Source organism: Stylophora pistillata, chromosome 6, assembly GCF_964205215.1.
Source record: "Stylophora pistillata chromosome 6, jaStyPist1.2, whole genome shotgun sequence".
Taxonomy (NCBI): domain Eukaryota; kingdom Metazoa; phylum Cnidaria; class Anthozoa; order Scleractinia; family Pocilloporidae; genus Stylophora; species Stylophora pistillata.
In genome coordinates this window covers 11,839,123-11,856,103 of record NC_142524.1, presented here as the reverse complement: position 1 = coordinate 11,856,103, position 16,981 = coordinate 11,839,123, and the positions used below count along the sequence as shown (strand labels likewise).

The 16,981-nt window shown below is 39.6% G+C and overlaps 2 protein-coding genes across 3 annotated transcripts; both read left to right on the top strand.

The window, feature by feature from the left end:
- The first annotated feature begins 2,563 nt into the window (after positions 1-2,563).
- Positions 2,564-10,362, top strand: LOC148728265 (thioredoxin-like). 2 transcript variants are annotated; one of them, XM_088724721.1, is made up of 5 exons: positions 2,564-2,720; positions 7,670-7,774; positions 8,183-8,242; positions 9,864-9,926; positions 10,032-10,362. In XM_088724721.1, exons 1-5 carry the CDS (start codon positions 2,571-2,573, stop codon positions 10,095-10,097), a joined length of 444 nt encoding a protein of 147 aa, XP_088580847.1. In that variant the 5' UTR covers positions 2,564-2,570; the 3' UTR covers positions 10,098-10,362. The 2 variants fall into 2 exon arrangements, with proteins under 2 accessions (XP_088580847.1, XP_088580848.1); XM_088724722.1 differs by lacking the exon at positions 8,183-8,242.
- A 1,117-nt stretch (positions 10,363-11,479) lies between these two features.
- LOC148728264 (uncharacterized) lies at positions 11,480-15,431 on the top strand. The gene is made up of 2 exons (XM_088725706.1): positions 11,480-12,346; positions 14,072-15,431. The coding sequence occupies exon 2, from the start codon at positions 14,131-14,133 to the stop codon at positions 14,806-14,808; it is 678 nt and encodes a 225-aa protein (XP_088581832.1). The 5' UTR covers positions 11,480-12,346; positions 14,072-14,130; the 3' UTR covers positions 14,809-15,431.
- Positions 15,432-16,981: the final 1,550 nt, after the last annotated feature.

Below are 16,981 nucleotides of genomic sequence, written 5' to 3'. Positions count from 1 at the left end.
ACAGGACGTCATTTTGAATCTGTCCAAGTAGTACGGCATATTCTCGCCTTTGTACCACCCCTCAAATTTACGTACACCGTGACTTTGAACAGGGAAACTTGTCGGCGAGGGGAAGAAAAAGTGTTTAATCCAGATTTAAGGCATAAATTAATGTCTAACAAATGGAGTGAGTGATTTTTAATTGATTTTCGCCCCCAAACCCCAAACCTCATAGCATGACTTACGTCATACCATGAGGTAAAAACTACTACTAAAACTTGTCATACAATAAGAGCTATTAAATCCTAAAATGAAACCAGATCGTTAAAATTATAACAAAAAGTAATTGCTATGTCAGCAGGGATTCTTTGAAGGCAGTAACAGTGGTCTGGGTTTTGCTAGTAGTTGAGAGGCTATTCCATAGTGTAGCACCTCTATAGTGCAGGCTACGTTTTCCGGCTTCAGAGAGTGGTCTGGGAGTAAAGAGATTATGAGTCGAGTCCCTCAAATTATAGATATGGACTTGCGATGTTGTTTGGAAAAGATTATGAGGGCGAGATGGAAAGTGATCATTGACCACCTTATATATAGTAATTCAGTTGCTAGCTGTTTAGTACGCCTTTCTTCGAGTGTATCCCAGCCAAGGTCATGCAATAAACTAGTAGATGGCGTCATATAATCAGAATTGGTTATTATACGAGCAGCTCTATTTTGCAGCTTCTGGAGTCTCTCAGATTGGCATTTTCCGATACAACCCCATACTGGGCTACAATAGTCGAAAAATGGAACAAACAGGGCACTGTACATGTGAGTTAAGTTATCTTGCGGTACTACGGCCCTGGCCCGCTTTAGAATTGCCAGCTAGGCCGGCTGATACTTTTTTAACAATCTGATCAATTTAAGAGTGCCACGTTAAAGTATCATCAATTTCGACCCCTAGGTATCTGTGGGTTCTGAATGTCCACCAGATTCAACAATCAAAACAGATTTTCTATGGTGGAGGCCAATTGTCTGGTGATCATGTTCCGAATAAATTAATTTGAAATATTCCGCCTTGGAGACATCAGTCCACTAATAACCTCTCATCGCATTCGATGCTCTCCCGCTTAACTTATTTTCACCGAGGAAAGGTAAGGATAATGAAAGAGTTGACGACTTTGGTAGGTATGTACCACCGTGAATTAACTAATAAATCATCGGCTTACCCTACGGTGAAAGGTGCCGCAAGTTTATTTCTAGAAAAGCTCTCTCATATCCACATAAATTCATTTGGTCATTGAGGAGACCTACCGTTCCATTGTAATATTCAATAGGTCTTGTTTCTCTGATCATAAGTGAGGCATGTTTCATCCAAGATAGAAAGGTATCAACATGCAGCTAAGATGTTGCAATCCACATCAGGGGTATTGTTTACATAATGAGAACGACGATAAAACTTCTTTATGTTTGTACTTCATCCTAAGCCAATCTCCTTGTAAATAATAGGTTTGCGCGGAGAGTGCAGACAAACTGAGCATCGGAATTTCAAACGATTCGAAACAGTGTTTGACAGAACAAGTCGGTTTTAATTTTGATTCGTGGGTCATTCGTGTTTTGAATCAAAAGCTATTAGTAATACGCTAGGTTTTGAATTGCATCTGTTAACTGATCATTCAGTAGCAGAAAAAAAAAAAAGTCATTACTAAGATCCGCTGGGTTGTAAGGATACCTTATAAACACTTTCGAAGAGAAATTTGGTTAATTTAGATTAGTCAATCACGAGTTTACTCCTTACGTAGTATATATAAGATGTTTTGACCCCCCCACCCTTAGGCGAGAAACGCCTTGTTTTTACATAATCCTAATGACTCTGATATTGGTATCACATATTTTAGAAGTAAAAGGTATCACCATAGTTAGGTATCGCGTAGTTTAAAGATTCGCATTGTTCTCGAATATAAATGTAAAAGAATTCCTAAGAGACTCGGATAACACGGATAACACGGATTTACATAGTTTCAATTTTGTTATCTGTGTCTCTTAGGAATTCTTTTACATTTATATTCGTTCTCATTTCGCTCGTTAATGACTTGATAATGACGTTAAGCGAACGTCGAAACGTCATCGCATTTTTCTTAAACCAAGATGGTTTTTAACTTTTTAAACTTTTCGATTTTATCGCAATTCATTATAGTTAAATTGTTTAACAAATCTCTTCTCTTAGATCCAAAAATATAATTTTTTTTTTTTTTTTTTTTTTTCAGTTTTTGGCTTGACAAGGACTCTCTCTCTATGCCATGCCCACGCTCCAATACAAAGGGGTGTTTGGCCATAGTTAATCTATTAACTATAGTTTGGCTTATCTTGATATTTCCATAGTAAAACTACTGGAATTGTAACTGAAATTGTATATCCAATTTCACGATTCTATACATTTTATGTGTTGTTGTAATTCTTATTACCATTATTTCACTTTAGTGCCGAAACAAATGAAAAGCAAGATCGAAATGAGATCAGTGATATTTCCAGCTTTTTCGTGACTCTGTACGTCTCGTCGATCTCGTTATTATTGGGAGACAAGGCGGGAAAAACTGAAACGAAACGTCAATCAAATGAATTGTCAAGCATGTTCCGAATACATAAGTTTGAAATATTCCGTTTTGGAGACATCAATCCACTCCATAACCTCTCGTCGCATTCGACACTCTACCGCTAAACTGATTTTCATCGAGGAAAGGAAAATGAAAGAGTTGACAACTTTGGTAGGTACCACAATGAATTAACTAATAAATCATCGGTTTACCCTACGGTCAAAGGTGCCTTAAGTTTATTTCTAGAAAAGCTCTCTCATATCCGCATGTTTATTTGGTCATCGAGGAGACCTACTGTTCCATTGTAATATTCAAAAGGTCTTGTTTTTCTAATCATGAGCGAAGTATGTTTCATCGATGATAGAAAGCTAGCAGTATGCCGCTGAGATGTTGCCATCCACATCAGCAGTATTAGTTACAGAGTGAGAACGACGACAAAACCTCGTTATATTTGTACTTCGCCCTAACAACCAATCTCCTTGTAAATAATAAGAGTTTTCTCCCATACGTGGTTCCCTTGTTTCTCCTACCACTTGAGTGAAAGAAACGAAGACTCGGAAAACGCGTGAATGCTCTTTACATAAGAGAAGAGAGAGCATGTGAAAAAAAAAAAACTAGAGCTTTTCCACGCAGAAGTAACTCGAAAAGTTTGATCTGTGCATCATGCAAATTTAGGGAAAAACGTTTTTGTTTCTCGAAGGGAGAGCATTTTATCATTTGAATCAGAGAATTATATCGAGTAGATCCAAAGATTGGATTTTTTCAGTTCTTGGCATGACACCACAAAAGACTATAAACATCTCGAACTATTTTCACAATGGCGTCTCCGGTGACACGTAATTGATTTGCAGAGATTTTTAAATAGATTTGATCTGCACATCGTAGAAACTTAGAAGAAAAATTTTCTTTCTTCGAAGAAGGCATTTTCCATTTCAGTCACTACTATAGCCGATAGCATCGCACCTGTGATCTCCAGACTGGTGAATAGTTCGTTTCAAATGGCTGCTTTCCCAAAGCATGGAAAATTGCTGAACTGATACCTGTACCCAAAGAAGGCAGTTCAGAAGAACCGGCCAACAACAGACCGATATCATTGTTACCCATTCTATCGAAAGTAAGTCAGAGACTGGCACACGAGCAGTTTGTGGAATTTTTAACAATGAATGATAAACTGAGATGCAATGAATATATGAAGTTCATATATTGTGAACTGCGGTATTAGATACGTATGATGTGCGATCCTCGCAGTAGATAGCGCTATTTATGCAATAGCGAAAATCAGACCTGAAAAAAATCAGGCCTGTACGGGACTCGAACCACTGACCTCTGCGATACTAGTGCAGCGCTCTACCAATAGAGCTGCATTAGTATCGAGCACTAGTATACTTCATATATTCATTGCATCTCATTTATCACTTTCACGGGTTTATTACGAATCAACTTAACGGCTTGCTCCCAGTTGGCTTGTTAGCTCAATTGGTAGAGCGCTGCACTAGTATCGCAGAGGTCAGTGGTTCGAGTCCCGTACAGGCCTGATTTTTTTCAGGTCTGATTTTCGCTATTGCATAAATAGCGCTATCTACTGCGAGGATCGCACATCATACGAATGATAAACTGTTGCTCTACCAAAGTGGCAATAGGAAAATGCATTCAACAGAAACTGCTCTTATAAATGTTTCAGACAATCTCTTGAAAGCAATTGACGAAAAATCGGCCACGTTACTTGTACTGCTTGATATGTCAAAAGCTTTCGACAGCCTTAATTATAATTTAGTACTAGAAAAACTACGAAAACTTGGCCTCAAAGATTCAGCAGTTTCCTAGTTTAGCCGCCATCCATCCAGCAGATATCAAAGGCTACGATACGAAGATTCCGTCTCAGAAATGCTACCTTTAACAAACGGAGTACCTCAGCGATCAATCTTGGGCATAAGCGTACGGGCACTTTGGGGCTTTGGGGGGGGGGGGGGGGGCGCGAGGGCCGTGACTTCCTTGCCCGAAAAAACCACGCAATGCCCGAAAGGGTAAGGGTTGAAATCGGGATGCAAACGGAGACGTTCACCATTTTCCCATCTAATGAAACTGCTATCATTGAAAGCTGTCAATAACTGGTAGTTACCAGCTGGGTGACATCAGCTCGTATTATGTGATACTTTAACACTGAGATTTACGGATAGAATCGATCGAATAGAATAAACGAATTACTTAATGGATTTGCGTAGTACCTTTCGCCTTGTTGACCTTGACGGCCGCTTGACCTTTAGTCACCTAAGTTTTTCACGTTTTCTTGAACCTTTAAAGTCCACGGAATTCACAACGAATCGAACGAACTTCAATGAGGAAACCTAAACCTTCATGTGAACTCGCCAAAATGTTTTCCCACTCTCCGCGAAATTGGCGCGAAAATTAGGCACGAACTGCAGCAGATGTTAGCGAAACAATACACTTTACATTTTACACGATATCATTCAAATTACGAAATCTCTAAAGACACCACTTTCGGGCATCTAATCACCTGAAAAGCAATTAAATAGAAACTTTATCTACGACTTTTGGAAATCACGCCAGCAGCATTATTTTATCATGTTTTCTCCCAAGTGTCATTGCCCGAATCAAGAGCGTTTTGCCCGAAAAATTACATAATTACCTCAGCTCGGGGGTGGCTGCAGCTCCCCCCCTCACCCCGCCTCGTATGCCTATGATCTTGGGTCCAGTGCTTTCTACAATTTATATCAATGACTTAATTAGTGCTATTACCCACAGTCATACTGCCGCGTATGTCGATGAAAGTCAATTGTACTTTAAATTTCCTGTATCAGATTCATCAAGGGCTATGGCAGCCAAGATCTTAGGAATATTCAGTTACAAAATGGTGCGCGACAGATGCTCGACTAATAAACCCTGACAAGACAAAATTAGTGGTTGTTGGCTCAGCACAACTTTTTAAGAGGCTACCTCCTATTTCATTATCTTTATTAGGCAACACTATCTCACCAGTTCCGTTTGCCGAGGATCTAGGGGTATATATTAACCAATATTTTACCTATGATATACATATCACTAAGACAGCCTCTAATTGCATGAACCAGTTAGTACACATCAGAAGAATTAAACATCTCTCAGACAAGAAAACACTTATTGCTTATAAATAGCTTAATTTGTTTTCAGTAAATTGTTTTATTGTTCGTCAGTGTGGGGGAACATATCTAAACGTAATCTATACAAACTACCGTTGGTGCAGAAATTTGCTGCCAGAGTTGTATTGGGGTTAAGGAATTTTGACCATATCTCTCAGGGTCGGAGATCTCTTAGATGGTTAGATGTTACAGAGAAAGTTTTATTTAATGACTTGGTTTTAGCATTTAAATGTGTAAATGGTCTAGCTCCAGATTCTTTAGTTAAATATTTTGCTAAACGTTCAGCAGTCCACAATGGGAATACATGGGGATGTAATAGTTTTGTGATTCCCCGATGTAGATTGTCAACGGGACAAAGGAGGTTTTACTACCGAGATCCAAGGGAATGCAAAGGGCTAGCTGAGAATATTAAGAACGTGAAAGAAATTGATAGTTTTAAGAAGAATCTTTTTAAAAATATGTTTTATAAGAAATGAATTTAGTTTAAATTGTTATTGTAAACAAGTTTAATTAGTTTACTGTGACTGAAAAGCCCTGTTGAAGGGAGTTCCAATAAAGTTTGTATGTATGTAGGTATGTCAGTTTGAAATTTCACAGTCACAAATCGAGGTCCATATTTTTGAAGTGAAAGTCATTACAATATATGATAATGAGAGTATAGTTGTGAACACTTGAAAATTAGACGCACGTGGGAACTTACTGGAATGTTTAAACAAATGTTTTTTTTTTAGCCAAGAACGAGCCAAGAACATTCTCTGGAGCCAAAAGGTTATGAATGTGCGTGCATGTGTGTAGTGCTTTTGAATATACTTGCCTTTTTGTGGCTACTGCCTCCCATAGAAGGCAAAGCCTACAAATTTTCGAGACGACCGAGTGAGTGTAACAATAGAATTACGATGTTGACCCGATTTCGACCCGATATTTCTCGGTGCTAAATTTGCGAAGCTAACAAGCTGCGATTACGATACCTTAAGTTATTCAATAGAATGATGAAACGGAAGAATGATGGATCGGTAGAATGGTGGAATGGTAGAATGGTAGAATGGTGGAATGGTAGAATGGTAGAATGGTAGAATGGTGGAATGGTGGAATGGTGGAATGGTGTAATGGTAGAATATCTTAAGACGCGGAGTGATGGATTATCCTAAAACGTACATGGAATACCTTTTTGCATTAAACAAATTAAAAGTCTCAAAAAATGGAATTTCTATGACAAAAAAAACTCTTTACAATGAACAGGCAAAATTAAAAGGAGCATAGGTAATCATTGTTGGAGTCCAGAGGATAGGAGAACCATGAGGCTTTCGAGCTAGTCCCTCCCTTTAAATTATTATTGCATTGCTATAGTTATTATTGACAATTATTCGCCTCAGGCTCGGTGAATATTGTCGAATAATCCCCGAGACAAAGTCGAGGGGATTATTCGACGATATTCACCGAACCTGAGGCGAATATTTGTTTTAGTATAATTTCAGAGCTGAACAATGGAGAAATTTCTAAAATTATAACATTTTAGTAATATTTATAAACATTTTATTTAAACATTTTATATAAACCGCGTGGAGCGGTTTATATAGCGTCATATAAGGAACCGCTTGACCAATAAGATTGCTGGAAACTCTTTACTTGCTCAGCTCTGAAACTATACTAATTATTATTATTGTTCATATTATTACTTGTTACCATTTAATCATTTAATCATAGGGTTAAATGTCAATGAGACATTTTATATTCCTGGATCATCTTTCTCTTGTGGAACAGGGTTCTCATAAGTATACGGGATACAGCGGGCTTCCTGGTTTGAATGTGAGACAAATAGTCTACACCATTATCTTCAGGTGTCATTATATAACCACTACTTCTTTTCAATGCTGTAAAAAATTGTACAATACCAGTAGCCACATGCAGTCTTTGAGTGTCTATTTTTCTTTTTTGACTTCCAAACTTGCTTTAAAAGCATCATTTTGTCGTTGTTTTCTACAGAAACAACTCAATGAGCTTCTCGAAAGCAGCGGTGTCAAGTTGGTCGTAATCGACTTTTATGCCGATTGGTGTGGTCCATGCAAGATAATGGGGCCTAAGTTTGAGGTAATCAAATATGGAAAAAAGATTCCTCTCTAAAAAGCAATCATTAAGAGATTAGCATAGTGTATCTGACTACTTAGCAAACTAAGGTCCTGATGAGAGTCAAAGAGGGTCTCCAAAATTGTGGCACAGGCTTAGGACGGAAAAAGGCTTTGCCCTCATCCTCTATAACTTTGTCACGCCCGACGTCTTGTCATCTGCACAAGGGTGGGGCAAGGGTAACGAGGTTAAAGGGTTCATGGGTACCCGTGACCCCATTCACACCTAACAATAAACTGAAATATCTCATGATAATGACCAGGTGTGCTCTCAAACTTCAGTGGAAGCCCAGTTAAGGATCCTTCCACCCCACCCCACCCCACCATCTGTATATTTATTTATCAATTGTTGTTAGTTATCATTTATTCATAGGAATTGGCCACGGAGTTTCCTGACGTTGTGTTTGGCAAAGTAAACGTTGACAAGGGAAAGGTATACTTAAGAGGAGAGCTGACAGTCAACAAAGTGTACTGCCACTCGGATATATGATTTTCCATATTTTAATATGTGATGGGAAGAGTCATTTGCTCGCAGCCCAAGTCTATCGCATGAGCTTTTTTCTATCACCAATTGACGCATCAATTTTTCCCTCCTTTTTTTGCATAGGGACAATGTTGGCTTAGTACCCTTTTGATTTCTTACTCGGACCTGGTTAACTCAGAACGACTAACATAAACCGCAAAAAAAATTAAATTAAAAATTATTCGATCTAAGAGAAATGCATTTATAATTCGCAATCATAACAAACGTAAATGAACTCTTTATCTCAAAGCAAAATTCAGAAATCGTGATTGTAAACTTACTTGTGTGGCAGGTCGTTAACAGTGCTACTTTAAAGGTCAGCGGATTCTTCAAGTGAGCGGATTATAAAAAGACTACATGAAATAACTATTTTTCCCTTATCGACTCTTCTGAAAAAACTGGTTTGAAAAATATACTAACGCTTTTAAATTCATGCACAGAGTTAATGTCATTCACGATTCTTGTAATCAATTAAATCTGTCATCAAGAGGCAACGCTTATTTGCTAAACGAAACACCCTTTTCTTTTTTCTTTTTGTTTTTGTTTGTTTGTTTGTTTGTATTTTTAAACCAATTTTTTGCGAGCGCGATCGCCAAGGAAAAATATTCAACTGCAAATAAGAAATGGTCTGTACCTGATATTCCAATTGGAGAACTAGGGCCCGTTTCTTGAAAGTCCCGGTAACTTAACTCAGCCGTGTTTTAAAAATCAAAATTTAGAGGATAGAAAAGCAGGTTCTAGCACATCAAACGGAAACCAGTCCATTTTTTTTTTCTTTAGCTGATAGTTATATTGTATCATTTTCAAAACATTGAAATCCCATCTTAAGTAAAAACGTTAGAGCTTTACAGGCTCGTTATCGGGACTATCGGAGCTATTGGGACTATCGGAGCTATAGGGACTATCGGAGCTATCGGGACTATCGGAGCTATCGGGACTATCGGAGCTATCGGGACTATCGGAGCTATCGGGACTATCGGAGCTATCGGGACTATCGGAGCTATCGGGACTATCGGAGCTATTGGGACTATCGGAGCTATAGGGACTATCGGAGCTATCGGGACTATCGGAGCTATCGGGACTATCGGAGCTATCGGGACTATCGGAGCTATCGGGACTATCGGAGCTATCGGGACTATCGGAGCTATCGGGACTATCGGAGCTATCGGGACTATCGGAGCTATCGGGACTATCGGAGCTATCGGGACTATCGGAGCTATCGGGACTATCGGAGCTATCGGGACTATCGGAGCTATCGGGACTATCGGAGCTATCGGGACTATCGGAGCTATCGGGACTATCGGAGCTATCGGGACTATCGGAGCTATCGGGACTATCGGAGCTATCGGGACTATCGAGAAACGGACCCCTTGAAAGCCCCTCTGCAAATTGTCCGAGCTGCAAGCAAATTTAACGATTTCATTCCAGTCTTCCCATCCAGTAACAACTTGCTGATAAATCAGCGCTAGGAAGAGGCCAAAAATGCCTTTAACTTGACTGCATATTTTTAAGCCAGTTTTCTATTTTTCAGGAGCTGGCCAAACATTATAGTATTACCTCTATTCCACATTTCAAGTTTTTCAAGGAAAAGAAGGTAATCAGCCGTAAAATCATTTCACAGCAACTTACATCGTGTTTCTTGAAAATATTGTTGAAATGATTTATTCTTACTGATTTCCGTTCGTTCCATCAATTTTAGGAAGTGGATAACGTTGAAGGTGCCAATGAAACAAGTTTGAAACAAAAAATCGTGAAATGGCAGTAATCGTAGCCTTGATTTTAAAAGCGCGCCGATTTTAGATTAGAGATAAATACTTTGTACTGAAAGACAACTCCGCTTGAGATTGATTTTTCATTTTAGTTGCCTTGTGATCCGCTTAGTGAATTGATATTAGCAATGGTTTAGCCAGTGTATTCTGAGTTTATCTAGTTCATTTCATGTGATTGTAAAGGGGTTGATACAAGTAGTCATGCACTGGTTTTTATCTGAATGATAAACAGCAATAAACAACAAACGAGCGCCTTTTTAACTTCTGCTTCCACCTCCCGCCTTCAGATAGATCTCTCTTCCCACCCTCTCCTCCCCCCTGTTTTTCCGGGCTTCCGCCCCCCCCCTTTCCCACTCAACTAACTTGATTAACTAAGGAAACTGAGGAACCTTGCCTCGTTGGTTATTTTTAAGGATCCGAAGACGCTTTCCGTATATTAAGGAACGTCAGGCCGGGATCGATACTTGTTAATTTATAGCTGTCTGCTCGGCTGATTTCTGCAGCGAGATTTTAGGCAGGCCTTTGCATTATAACATTCACAAAACCAAACTAGTAAATGAAGGATGTTCAAAGATTTTTTGTCTCGGTTCTTTATGCAGAAACAGAGTAATATTTTTAGAATAATGACAGTGAAACGCTTTGCTGATGGATAAATATATTTGTCTGACGAGGATATAAATCGTTAAATCACAATATACATCAACCTCGTTCCCAGGGTCTCTCATCTTCCCGCCCCCTCTATCGCTCCAGGGGGTGGGAAGATGAGAGACCCTGGGAACGAGGTTGAATATATACGCGTTCCGCGTTGCTCAAATTTTCCACGTAGACGAATTTACCAGATCTACTCAAAATGTACTGTGGTTACTATTTTAAGTTGTTCTGGGTTAGCGTGGTTTCGTGTTTTCGGTAATTTAAGTGGTAGAGTATAATTTAATTACGATTTTGACAAGTTAAAATGACTATCCTCGACTAACCCCTTAGTCAAAGTGACGACAAGTGAACTTCGTGGAGGTGTTTGTACGATTTTTATCGAAGCTTAGAGCTTTGAGCTGCAACTGGCAACTTATAGCTAGTTCCCTACGAAGACATTTCTCCCCTGAACTCGGATTTGCTTTTTTAAATTTCCTCGTATCCTCGAACGGGCTTCGCCAAAGCAAAATCAACAAACAGGCAAAAAAAATGGTGTTCACAATGTACAGTCTTACCATGATAAAATTTTCAAACCGTACAAGACCAGGCTCCTGACAAGACCAATATTTCGTTCGTAAAGGATTTGTAGCGGCCCGCGTGGTTTTGAGCCCGCTGACAAGTGATCATCGTTTCTCGGTCCCAAGCCTCGTCACTTTCCCCCTTCCCCTGCCATCCCGTGTTCGCTTGAATTTGAAAACAGTTGAGCGTAAACTCCCACAGCATCATCTAAAATGGAAATTTCGTAAAAAAAGTATTCCACTCGCGCTTGTTGTATACGAGATTGGTTATGGCCAACTGGGCGGTACGTTAGTCGTGGGCTATATGTATTTACCATCTCACATCTACCATCTCAGTCAACAAGCGTTCATGGCATAAGGAATCGAAAGACCTTCTAGGACTCTTCGAAACTCTCGGCTAGAGATGCCCTGCGGTAGCCGCGTGTTCCTCAATTGATGAAAAGTAACACGTTCACGGGAGCAATTGTTCCCGAATTACTCAATGATGAACCACGATTTCCATTGAACCCAAACGGGAACAAAGACACCTCGCACTGATTCATCAATTTACGACGAATCACGCTCGCCTTTCTGTAAAATTCACACTTTACATATAGTGGCTAAATTCCCAGCAGCCAGACACTTAGCCACGATTTGATTTCAAATAGACTAAATGGCCGCCAGTCAGAAATTTTCACAGAATTTCAACGGAAATTTTCTTTCAAACTTCTTAAGAATATCAAATGAATATCAGATAAATCTGGGACAGTGCGGCTGCCGGACATTTTGCCACACTAGCCAGAAGGCTCATTTTTATTGAATTGATTATTAATTAGTCAACTAATTTTAGAATGATCCTAGATACGAACATAGTTTCAATGTTTATCTGTTTTTCTATATTGCTATTGGTTTTGTAATCGAACCTTTCAGCGTCACCACGCGCATATAAAAGGCGAGTTTAGCGTCCCTTCAATCAGTTCTTCGTATGTTTTTTAGTAGTCTTGGTGAACTTTCGTCCTTTCTTTTTCTCAAACCTTTGGCACAAGCGGGACCGATATGTGAGTACCTTTGTAACTTTGTTTTCGAAAGTCTAATTTTTCAGTATTGGTCGAAAGTATATGAACAGATTTTTCGTTGTATTACCGTATTCTAAGGTGATTCAAGATTTAAAAGCCAAAATGTATCAAATGCAAGTGAACGCCCACCATTTGGATAAGAACAATGGTTCGTTAACCAGCCACCAAAATCATATTCTTGTAATTTGTGACGAAACTTTTGTAGTGTGATTCATCGTCATTTTAATCTCGTTATCGGCGTTAAGGCTCAGTTTTTTACACGCGAATTTTTGATTATGTATTTCGCGACATTTCATTAGATTGATAGAACTTCGTTGTATCGCTGTTTCAGTTGGCGATAAATTGATTGATTGTGAGATTGATCCTGATTTTTCGTCGTTGATTGTGGTTCGTGGTCGATTACCTTTCAAGAATTAAGATTCGCGCAAACAGTCAACTCTAGTTTGTTGTCTCGATCCGTAAAATAGTCCCCATACACCTCGTTAACCGCGTCTTGGAGCGACACCCCTTAGAACCTGAGAACTTAGATTTGTTTTGGTCGCCGCAAGCGCTACAGCGTCACGTAGAAACCACAATGACCTCTCGCCTAATGATGCCTTTTTCTGAGTGTTCCTTAGTTGATGAAAAGGAAGTACGTTCACAGGAGAAAGCGTTCCTGAACTACTCAAAAAATAACCACGTTTTCCTCTAGACCCAGACAGGAAAAAAGACACCTCATACTGATTCATAAATTTACGAATCACGCTCGCATTTTGATAAAATTCACGCGTAACAAACTAATTTTGACCTTACTCAAGCGTATAAAGCCGTTGTAACCCCCCGCTGTATTGAAAGGTTTCTGCGTGCCCACCAAAACAATAAAACCTTTTTATTTTTAGAATCTGTACCTAATAACCTTTATAGTTACAATGAATATATGATAGCGCTCTAAATAGCGCTCTCCACTGCGAGGATCGTGCATCATACGTAACCTTTATAGTGTTGTTTACCATGATTGAAAGTGGCGCACTAAGTCGGTTTTTTTCCTATAAGCTGCTTTTTTAGCTGACAGTCTCGAAATAAACCCGGAACATCACTGACTTACCAGCGTGTAGGAATGTTATTCCTATTTCTGGGGCAATAAAGTCAATGTTCATGCACGCAGCCAGTTAAACAGGCACGATTATTCATTTAGTATAACTGATCTGCTTTTAAATCTCAATTTATGATCCAAATTCGTGAAGAAGGGAAAATGAATCAAGCTGCCAAAAAAAAAAATCACCTTAACGAACTTTAAATTCGTTTCTGCAAAATTTCCATGTCTGCCACACTTTCTGTCATAGTATACTCTCGAGACATTTTTGTGTTGCAAGAGATAAGAAAAGATTAAGGTCTGACAGAGCAACAATTATGGCTAAAACAATTCGGTATTTACACGTTCTCCGCGGTTATGCCAATAATTTCCCCTGATTGTGAATCCTAGGTTGACCATGTTATATCATTCTCAGAGAAAGATACCATTCTTCCTTAATCTAGCCTACTTTTAAAAACCTTTATTTGTGACTATGATATATAACAAAAGCGTGGGAAATCAGTTATCGCTGCCCAAATAGAAAATGTTAATTTCCGTTTCGCTTCTTTCTCCGTGCCGTTGTCCATTTGTCGTTATTTCGCGTGCATCTAACGATTATTCAATCTTTTTCCGTTATTTTTTTCCTTTGATCTTAGTATCCGAGGTGAGCAAGACTATTGTGGTTCAAAACTGAAGTTAGTGTCAGCAAAGAACAATGGTTACCCTAGCAAGAAGGCGCCTTGTAATTTTTGTGTACTTTATCGGCTGGTTGTCATCATCCTGGGCCGAGGATGGGTTCAGGATTTGTTTCCGAGAAACTGAACATAGTTCACAATGTCAAGGACCATCATTCACCTGCAGTGGGTGGAGTTCAAATCCTGCGTGGACCCGATCATTTCGAGACGACACTGACCAGCGAAGTGGAGGCTGTCATTATCAATGGAAAATTGAAGCACACCGTAACATTAGAGTAAATAGAGAGTACCGTCTCTGCTTTACTGAAACAGAAGGAAGCTCACAGTGCCAAGGGACACGAAGCTCATGTACCGGTTGGAGCCGCACCCCATCTTGGACTAGTTATTTTCGAGATGACACAGACAACAGAGGTGGTGGCTGTAGATATGCTTGGAGAATCGAATCTCGGGCTGCCCCCACGTATACTAAAAAGAAGCCAGTTTGTCGAGTCTGCTTTAAAGAAACAGAAGGAAGTTCTCAGTGTCAGGGTTTCCGGCAAAGCTGCAGTGGATGGAGCAGCAACAAGGTTCCTGCATGGACATTGCCGTTTCGAGATGACACCGATAATCGCGGAGGAGGCTGCGCCTATTTTTGGTATCTAGACTGCACCCCAAAATGTGATGTTGCGTTTTGTCCAAGGGACACTCCATGCTCCTAAAAACACATTATTAACTCTTGTGGACTTTTATTAACTAAACTTCGCTAATGAACCAAGCAAAGACTTTCCCTTGAACTGTATGTATGGAGCTCCTCAAAATAGGAGCCCCCTTTTCAAAAGAGTTATCATAAATTAGAAGGGTTTCGTGATTTGATTAACATTAACAGATTTCTCTGATCACCTTTTGAAACAAATTAATTCATGAGTAACCTCCCATGGTCCATAGGACCGAAAAATTAGATAATCGTTGAGCGGAAGTTTTACTAGTAATGGCTGACGTAATAAAAGGTCTCAAGTGGGCGATGGCTTTTACGACAAACGGTTAAAATTTTGGCCATTTTACGGCTAGCGGTCAAATTCTTTGCGTGACAGTCAAAGAGAGGTTTTTAGGGTTAACCTTTTTTTACGACCAGTGATTGTCCCTTGTCATATTTCAGTCGCCATTAAGTGAGCTGCAATCTGTGTTTCTTTAATATCACTTTAAATTAGTTTAGAGTTAAAGGCCGCCATATTGTCATACTGTTGACTAATTACACCACAAAAATCCTTATACTGTCCAGTTTAGCGGTTTGAAATATCTTGTAAAAGTTTGGATATAAATGGAAAGCATCTTTATAGGGAAATGTAATGCTCAAAATATGCCACGGTATGACAATGTAGAACAGGGCAAAAATACGGACGGAAACTGATTCCAGGATCTTTTAGTTCTTTTCCGTTTTTCCAGAAACGAACTTCGAAGCCCATAATAATTATGGGCTTGGTACGATATTCAGATAAGACTAAAAGGCCGTTTACACGGCAGAAAAATTGGGTACGGACGTGTCAAAAAAGTAGTACGGACCGCATAATTTTAGCCGTTTACACGGATGATGTTTTACCACGGGTCGGACAAAAAGAGGCATAAGGACCAAGTTAGCAAGGTTGCGTTTACACTGCAGTTTTTGGGGGACCGGACCAATTTCTTGCATGGGACTACAGTATTTGGTACAGTTATGTGCTGTTATCGAACATGCGTACCGTATTTACTCGAATAAGCGCCGCGGCGCTTATTTAAAAATTGTACCAGACAAATTTACTTTTTCTATAATTTTATTCAACGGTATACTTTCTATCTGTCAATTTTCCAATGGACTGATGTTAAACTGATAGTAAATCTAGAAGTACGAGAGAAATTCATGCGGTGAAAAAAACCCGAGCGTTTCATAACCCGAGCAGAGAAATACAGTCACTTTGAACTAAAGAACATCACATTTCAAGAATATAAATTGCCGATGCTGTGTTAAAATTGTTTTAGTGTTTTTCCTGGTTATACGGAATTCCTCGAATAAGCGCTGCATCGGGGGTGCGGCGCTTATCCGAGTAAATACGGTAATTCTTGTAAACAAAATGGCGACGCGTGATGCAAGAAATTGGTCCAGACCCGTGTTTTTTCTGGTTTTGGGGCCATAGACGTCTATGGCCCCAAAACAAGAAAAAACACGGGTCCGTACCCATCCCCCAAAACATGGTACGGATTGTTTACACGGGCAAAAATGTCAGGTCCGTACTCCTTTAATTTTTTGACAAGTCCGTACCCGATTTTTCTGCCGTGTAAATGGCCTTTAAATACCTTACGCAGTCCAAAAGACTCGAAAGTGGAATAATCAATCTCTTATTCCATGGTTGAACAAGGTGGGCTTTGGGGTTTTCGGTTTTGCGGTTTTGATTGTTTTTTGGATCGGTTTTTCGGTTTTTGGGCCAAAAAGGTTCGGTTTTTCGGTTTTGATGTTCAGAGCGGTTTGCGGATTTTACGTGTTTTTGCATTCGGTTTTCGGTTTTCACGAAGACGTCCTCTGATGCGGTTTTCGGTTTTTCCTCATTGACCCCTTCAAAGGTGAAAATGTAGCGGTTTTGTCAGGTTTGCAGCGGTTTTCGGTTTTGCTGCCTTTTTTCGTCGGTTTTTCGGTTTTGGAGGTTTTTCTCCGGTTTTGCGGTTTCCTAGAGGCCCCAATGCACATAGTAACGTCATAGTAACGTCTTTAACACATAGTACGTCCCAGACCTGGTACGCACACAAAATGCCTCTCTGCTTCTCTACTCGCTACTAACAGCTTTTATTATCCAACTACACTTCGTAGAGTACAAATAACGCCCAAGAAGAGTACAAATATCACGTGCTATTTGTACTCCAGCG